General features: G+C 36.6%; 1 protein-coding gene across 2 annotated transcripts in view; it reads right to left on the minus strand.

Annotated features, from left to right (window-relative positions):
• The window catches only part of LOC145980755 (DNA repair protein XRCC1-like), a 104,002-nt gene extending 97,420 nt beyond the window's left edge, over positions 1-6,582 (minus strand). For both annotated transcript variants that reach the window (XM_083113815.1, XM_083113816.1), the window contains exon 1: positions 6,389-6,582. In XM_083113815.1, the coding sequence (XP_082969941.1) occupies positions 6,389-6,439 (51 nt within the window). In that variant the 5' untranslated portion in view covers positions 6,440-6,582. The remainder of the gene's footprint in view (positions 1-6,388) is intronic.
• Between the last annotated feature and the right edge of the window lie 2,314 nt (positions 6,583-8,896).

Raw genomic sequence — 8,896 nt, forward strand, 5'->3', positions numbered from 1 at the left:
AATGTATAAGTTTAAGAAGCTGCCTTTTGGAATTTCGACTGGAGTATCGGCGTTTACTAGTGCAATGAATCATGTTTTGGGCAATGTATCTGATTTTTGTATTGTGTATGTTGATGATATTTTAATTTTTGATTCAGACTTTGATGATCATGTAAATCACGTGTGTTTGATTTTAAAACGCATAAGGGATGCTGGAATGACAGTGAAATTGAAGAAAACAGAGTTTGGAAAATCTGAAGTTATGTTTTTAGGACATATTATCTCTGCAGAAGGAATAAAAGTTAACCCCGATAAAGTCAGGAGTATAGTAGAGTTACCGACCCCCCGTAGCAGAAAGGAAGTACAGAGGATATTAGGAAGCTTCGTGTGGGTCAAAAGGTTCGTACCCAATTATTCGGATGTGATAGCTCCACTTTCGGAACTTTTACAGAAAAATAAAAAATGGACTTGGGGAGAAAAGGAGCCGTCTAGCTTCGATGAAATGAAAACTCTTATAGCGCAGGAAACGCTTTTGTACCATCCAGATTTTTCCCAGACGTTTTACATCAGCTGTGATGCTTCTACTATAGCCTTGGGTGGATATTTGTTCCAGCTTGAAAATGGTGAACGGAGAATTATACACTATGCTAGTAGGAAACTAAATCAGGCTGAGAGAAAGTATACGATTACAGAATTAGAGTGCCTAGCTATACTATTCTGCATTAAAAAGCTTGAAGTATATGTCGCGGGCATGGAATTTGTTGTTTTGAGCGATCACAAAGCACTTCAGTGGCTGACTGCGGCCAAACATTGGAACCCTCGTTTATGTAGATGGTCGCTGGAATTGAGTAAATTTAATTTTCGAATTGAATACATAAAGGGCTCAGAAAATCATCTAGCTGACCTGTTGTCTCGTTTTCAGCCTGAAGTCGAAAAGGAGAAATTGTTTGTTAATGTAGTGGGAAATATATCTTTATCAGATTTAAATCTGAAAATAGAAGATTTAGTAATAGCACAAAGAAAGGATGAAGAAATGAGGAAAATAATTGATGCCTTAGAAACTAACGAAAATGTAGAAAATGTTAAGAGAAAAGGACCGCTACTAAAATATTACCAAGTTGAGTCTGGAGTGTTGATGATTAGAGATTTTCACTTTGAACAAGTGTGGAAAATATGTTTGCCTCGAAATTTGATTGGTAATGTGTTATTCGTTTATCACGATCAATCAGGACATTTTGGATTGAAGAAAACGTTTGATCAAATTTTGAAGACGTTTAGTTGGAGGAGAATGAGGCAAGATATCAAAGACTGGATTAATGACTGCGAGATTTGTGCCAGGAGTAAAGCTGACAAGCACCCTCCGAGGTCTAATTTGAGGCAACATCGCATAGAGAGAATGAGAGAACAAGTGTTCGTGGATTTGCAAGGACCTTTACCTAGAGGTTTCCGGAGAGAAAATTTTCTTCTAACAGTGTTGGATGGTTTTTCAAGATATTTAGTAGCATATGCTATGACAGCTGCAACAACTGAGAAGGTGCTGGAAAAACTTGTAAATAACTATTTTGTGCACCTAGGGATACCTAAGAGAATCATCTGTGATCGAGGACCTTGTTTTATTAGTAAAAAATTTAAGGAGAAAATTAATAGTTTTGGAGTAGAGGTTTATTACTGTAATAGCTACCATCCACAGACTAATCTCGTGGAGAGAATCCATCAAGAAATTAATAGATTAATGCGACTTCTTTGCAATGAAGCGCACGAAGATTGGCCTAAACAGGTGGCGAAAGTTCTAAATTTATTAAATTATTCTATCAATGACACTTTAGGGGAAGCGCCAGTCACAATTCATCTTAATGAGCAAATAGATAACCCACTGAAAGTTGCTTTAAAATTAGAAGAAATTCCAGAAGAATGGGAGAAACGACTGATAATGGTGGAAGCAAGGACCAGAAAAATTAGGGAAAAGGAAATGAAGAAGAAAACAAATGAAGAGAAAGGTAGAAGGGAAATTCAAGAAGGGGACCTAGTGTTTCTGAAAGCTAGAAATCAGAGTTCTTTAATTAATAAAGTTATAGCTAAATATTGTTTACTTTATAAGGGTCCTTATTTGTGTAAAAGGCAAATTAATGCTGGAAGTTTTGATTTACTTGATTGTTGCTCTGGAGAGGTACTTGAATCACAACATGTGGAAAATTTAAAATTATGGAATTGTAGTAACTGTAAGAGAGAAATTTATGTAAGTCAGTTGAAAAAATTCGAAAACCTGCAAGACTAAATGTTATTGATTAATGTTACTTGTACTGGATTGATAGACCGTATAGTGGTAATGATTGAAAGTTGATTTTATGTAAGGTATAAAGATAGGTGAACTATGATGATATATATATATATATTGGAAAGTTTCTGTAGAATGTTAATAGTGCTTAGATGAATGAATACACATGGTGCTTATGTGTGAATTCAAGAGTAAATATTTGATTTTTTATTGTCGTGAATTCACGTGAAATCATTGTAATTAAAATATTATTTACTCATTTGGTAACTGAAAATCATACCTTATAAATATTTTTGTGCTACATATAAAGGAATATCAATATAGTTATGTGTATTTAAAAAAAAAAAAAAAGTTAACTGTAATGTGAGTGTGAAAAATGTATATGCGAGGTCTGGTCAAAAAATTCAGGGAGATGAATAGACTCTAAAAGACATTAGCTCTTCTTGATCAGTCCATCTAATGTCTCTTCAGGGGAGGGGGCATTTATAACAGATTATTTTGATGACTGCTTATTTCTTCCGAGAAGAAAGAGGTTAGAGAGATTAACACCCCTCGGGGAAAATGAACTGTCCTTACTATGCTAAGACAAAGGGACAAAGAAAAACGCGGGGAAGTTTTTCGAGTAGTGTTTGTAGAGCCTTTGAGTGAAAGGCCGCGTTGCTTCGCGCGTTGGCTGCAGAAGTTTACATGCAGCAGTTGGTGTCGAGATCTCTTTATATGGAGAATTCGCGAATTTGATAGTGCTATAGGCAGTAAGTTGCAGTTAGATATTCGGGGACTGTTTTTGTAGATGTCGTTTGCCTAGGGGACAGTTAACAGTGATCTGTGTCCCAGAGATCTGAACGTTCGCGTGATTGGGAAAAGAGCGCGCGGAATTTTATTTAAATACAGACTGTTTTCTCGTGGCAACTTTTATAGCGCAAAAAGTGAAAAGAACACTGCAAGTGTGTAGTTGTGAACTGAGAATTGCTAATCGAGATGACGACGTAGATACCAAGTCCGACCTTTGAACTATGAATGCGACGGTGAATTACTTCAAGGGATAGACGTCAAAGATCTTCGAGGGAAAGAAGTCATCAAGGAGCTTCTGCCAATAGTGTCCCCCCCCCCCCTAGTGTCGAGAGCTCTCGAGATGTGTACTTTTATATCGGAAGTGTTGATTACAGTCAAAGTGAAAGTGCAGCACTGAGTAAATTTCGTAAGTAGGTCGACCATATTCTTTTAATTGAGGTTAAAGTGTTTATTTTCTGTTTATTAATCTATGTTACTAACCTAAGATTAATCTAAGGCAACTGGAGGTAATTTTTGTATTAGTTTTAACTATGTAAAACAAAGCCCTCCAGCTTTCCAGGGCAAATTAAAGATTTATTAACCGCTAGTTTATTTTAAAAGTTTGTAATAAATCAAAAAAAAAAAGGAAAAAACAGTAAAGAATCCTTGGGTTTTCTTAAGTAGTTTTAAAGTGTAAATCAGAGATGTAAAACCAAAAATATGTTCTAGCGTAAACGAAACTGCGACGTTAAAAGTCCAAAAGCAACTTATAACGTTATAACATGGAAACAAGGCTTAACATGTTACCTTTCCCTTTCAATGATAATTCAAATTTTAGTACACCATGTTTTCGGTAAAAAAAATTTAAAAAATATATATTAAGTTATTACTGTACTAAAATATAAATATGAGGTAACAGTTTCATGCATCAGAGACACATTTCTTCATTTAAACAAAGAAAAAGTATTTACGAAAATTTGTTACTGCAGAGTACGAAATGCTGCAGAAACTGAAAACTTCATCGTAGAATGCTGCAGAACAAGAAATAATCACTTTTGATGTAATGAACTTGCCTTTTGTGTAAAGCGACAACATTATGCCGTTGTTTTCATTATGTACCTGCAGATGGCGCGAGCGTCAAAAGTCACACGGTGTCGCCAGTGGAAGAAGGGTTTCCAAAAATGCCCTTTCTTTTTTTTTTACAAGAAAATGGCATGTCCTGGATGTGTAAGTTAATCTCTCAATTTTTACTATGTTAACCTAACCTAACCATGCATGTTTTGTGACTTGAAAGTATAATTTCAAAAACCCAATAATTCGTGCAACATAGCCATTTTCTTGCATAATGGAGTTGGAAACACTGATATTCAAAAACAAAATAAGTGATATCTTTCGCAAAGCAAGCGATATCGCACCATGACGTGCGTTCGGTAGCACTTAGAGAAATGGCTTATTTTATTAGAAAAAGTGTTTGTTTTCGTGTAAAAAGCATAATGGCACCTTGAACCATGTTCCGCAATACACAATTGTTAAATACGAACCATGCGAAACACAAAATATCCGATTTTAATGTGTCTCCGATCCATGAAACTGGTAATGAAAGGATGAATCACTGAAAGTTTGTGGGGCTATAAAAATGAAACCATAGTTATAAAAAAAAAATGTGGTTTCAAACCACCATGGAAGAATTAAATGTGCCAAGTTTCATCAAAAACTGAGAGCACGGGTACCGTGGTCTGGTTGAACTGACATGGAAATGATCAGGCAGGGACCCAAACCTGGCCTCTTAGCATGCTGTGCTAACTACTCAGCTCATCATTTTTGTAAGTTTACGTTTTTGTTTAGAAGTGTCAGGCTTAATGCTGTTAGATTTTCTATGTTTCTTGTTTTTGTGCGTCTCCATACGACAACATATTGTTTTTAAAAAATGGCAAAATGTGGCAACACTTTCGGGCTACATAATTCATTACTTGTGGTTTCCGCATCTTGAAATAAATTGGCATGAGTTTACAATACCGGACCACTCTCCAATTTCTATAAAATTTCGCTTACTTACTAATTTCGGTGTCCTGATGACATAACTGTAGTTCATATTTGGCGGTCGCTTGTTAAAATTGTACATTTACGTCTAGAAATTGTAAAATAACCTTGCGATTTACCACGCTGATTGTCCCTACACAGCAATTCGGAACCATCTTTCTTTCGCAATTCGTTAATGGTCTTCCTTTATGCACAACAATCTTGCTGACGTAAGACGAGGAATGCCTACGAGGTTAGGTTAGGCCTGTTCGGTTAGGTTCCATTAGCATAAATACAAAGAAAAATTAATATTTTAGCTACGAGAACTATATCTTGTCTTGCCTGTTGATTTCTTCATGTTGGGAAAATGGTGTCTTCCGTGGAGCTATTGTTCTTATGGTAGGGTTACGTTATGTTAAGAAAACATAGTTTATTTCGTTTTTTTTCTCGATTTCCATACTTGACCGCCAATTATTACATGCAGATTCGTGTTTAGGAGTTCACAATTAGTGAGTAGGTGACATTTCATAGAAATTGGAGAGTGGTCCGGTATTGTAAACTCGTTCCAATAAATTTTATGGGAGCAAATTTAATATACCGGAAGTATCTTCGAATGCTTTCAAATTCGGCAACAATTTTTAACTGCAGATTCGTGATTACGAGAACAAAATTAGTGAGTATGGCGAATTTGAAAGCAATTGGAGATACTTCCGGTATTGTAAATTCATATCATTTTATGTTGCGTTAAACAATGAATTTTGTCTACCACATTTAAAAAGTTGAAAGTTTAGAAGGTGTAGGGTTGGTCACGGGTCCGCATTTAACAAGGGGAAAAGTTATTAATGTTTGGTTTTTAATTCACATCTCACATGGTTGGTCTAAGCTGCAGAATGTCATGCCCATTGAAGAATGACGATTCCAAGTGGTACTAGTTTACTATCCTTCGGACACATTTATTTATTTTTACAGACGAAACTACTTACCGTAATAAGTTCCTGTAGCATTGTCGAACATCGGGAAAGTGTTTTGTGTGATGTGGGAATGTTTCATAGCTGAAATTCATGTTGTTCGTTGAAAATTAATTCTCCGACGGAGAATAGCTAGCCCCACGAACCATTGGCGCGTGGATAGGTTAGTTCTGTTAGGTTAGGAAACATAGTTTTACCCTTAATAGCCAAATTGTACAAACGAATATTGCAATTTTATGGACAGATACATCGTATATCCCAACACATACTTGTGACAGTTTAACACTCTTCAAAGGCATGGCAATCAAAATATTGTCTAACATGAATAGCCTATGTGTTTCTTCTTGGTACAGAAAAAGCAAAAGTGAATACATACCGTTTCTTCACTGCTAAAGCTTACAATATGATCAATTTTAATTGGAGCCATTATTGTGTCAGAAAGTGCCGATACAAGAACATTAACGGTTTTTGCAACGTATCCTTTCTAGACAAAACGTAATTCCCTTCCGCAAATTCTTTCCTGTGGTTAATTTGTCCCGCTCCCTCCTCTTCTTGTGAATTTTGGTAGTGATGTTCAAAGAGCTTACATAACAATCAGGCTCGAGAATTCTTCTTCTTCTTCTTCCTTTTTCTGGCCCACACCGCCTTTGCAGACTCCGGCCAAAGTTGCTATTTGTGTTGATATTATTCCTCCTCTGTAAAAACAAAATTTCGAAGCATTTGGAATTACCAAAGTCACAAACCCTTGAGAAGACTTAAGACACGTTTCCATTCTCGCCTGTTTCGTACTTGTCACTTGTCTTCGGCACTAGCACTTTATATCACACTTCCTTGTTGTAGTCTCTTTGTTGATCAACAGGGTTTTGTTTACAGTAGGATGTTTTGTTTTCGGGCGAACCCGTATAAGATCCACATGACAGCGGGGTGAGGATTATGGAGTAAGGTGGCTATGGAAATAGGAAATGTTGTTCCTGCTCGTACAAGACACTGATAAAGGGTAGTTCTGTGTCTTTCGCTTAACGGACATTGAAAGAATATATGATTAATCGTTTGTATAGCCTCACCGCAACTGCAGGAAGTGGTAGAAGATAAGTGAAGTCGAGTAAGGTGTTGGTTGTTTCGCACGTGGTCTGTGCGAAGTCTTGTTGTGAGTGTAATCACTGCACGAGGCAGTTGTAGAGAACGGAACCAAGGCTGGTGGTTGCCGACCTGTGCAACCCATTTATATGTTGTGGTATGGGACAACTTGTTTGAATTTTTTTCCGTACTCGTGGTAGAAGGTCCGTGTATGACAAGTGCAGTGGGAGAACACGTATATCCATTCTGGCTCGTTTAGCGAATGCGTCAGCAAGATCTTGATATACATTGAGATGTACGTTAAACCATAGGTTAAAGTCACGATTTGGCAATAATGACGTAGCTTATAAACGACCTGAAGAATTAAGAAGATGAAAACACTCATGCGAAAAGCCGCAGCCCCAGTTCGAGCCAATGTCTGGAGGACGCTTAAAGCGTCTGTGAGAATGAGTGTAAGAGATATATCCTGGTGTTGAACAAAGGTCAGTGCTTGGAAGATAGCATAACTCTCCGCAGAAAAAAAATGACATATCGAGTGGTAACCTATACTGATGAGTAGGGAACGGAACTTTATGCGCTAAAAAACTCAGAAATATTTTTTTATGTGTCATAAATGTTGAAAATATGTGACAAAAATATAATAACATTTGATAACAAAAACAAAATATTACATGCATTTTTAACACCTGAAATCAGTTTCTAAATGCTTGCCTCTTATTGGGCTATTTTTTTAAGAAAAGTTGCAGTGGATGAAAATAGTTTTTTCCAAATTCTCAATTTGTAAATCTGTGACGATTATCTCTAAAAACGTTAAATGCATCTTATATTGTGAGAAAGATCGCTCCACGTCACAATACACAATTCTTGCATATTTGAAGCACGAAATGTCACTAACGTTGAAGTTTTCCAAAGCTTCCTCATCCTCTACTTCACCTTCCAAAACACGTGCAATTTGGCACAACGTTTGAAAACCTTGTTTAAGAAAAGTTGCAGTGGATCAAAATAGTTTTTTCCAAATTCTCAATTTGTAAATCTGTGACGATTATCTCTAAAAACGTTAAATGCATCTTATATTGTGAGAAAGATCGCTCCACGTCACAATACACAATTCTTGCATATTTGAAGCACGAAATGTCACTAACGTTGAAGTTTTCCAAAGCTTCCTCATCCTCTACTTCACCTTCCAAAACACGTGCAATTTGGCACAACGTTTGAAAACCTTGTTTTTTCCCAAAAAATTCTGTACATTTAGACATTAGCACTTGTGCGTTAGATCCAGTGGGGGTAATTTTTTCCCCCAATAGGATCGTAGGCGAGGCGCCAGAAGTCTGCCAGCGAGCGTGTTCAAAGACAAAGCAAACCTAACTAACACTCTCGATATGAAAGAGGTGCGGAGAATAAACATTTTTCCCTCGAGGATTTCGAGGTAGCTGAAGTCAATGAGCGATTTTATGTATTTAAAATGAAAATTCGCAAAATATGTATTTACATACGGAAAACTGGAAAATATGTGTTTTTATGTAAAATAAAATTTGTTGTGTTGACATATAAGGCTATGATCAGAATTTTGGCAAGAACGAGGGTCTCTATCTTATCGCAGAAAAAAAACATTTATTTACCTAAAGTTCCGTTCCCTACTGATGAGCTTCGGTTTGTCCTGGTATATAAAACGCGCATCCCACTTCGTCGCCGCTTTTGGAGCCGTCAGTATAAATAAATGTTGCCTTAGGCCATTTTTCCCTATAATTATGATGTTGTCCTCTATCTTGGTAGTAAATATCCAATGGAGTGACTAAGGGAAATTGTA

This window comes from Lepisma saccharinum, chromosome 28, assembly GCF_977018435.1.
Source record: "Lepisma saccharinum chromosome 28, izLepSacc3.1, whole genome shotgun sequence".
NCBI classification, from domain to species: Eukaryota; Metazoa; Arthropoda; class Insecta; order Zygentoma; family Lepismatidae; genus Lepisma; species Lepisma saccharinum.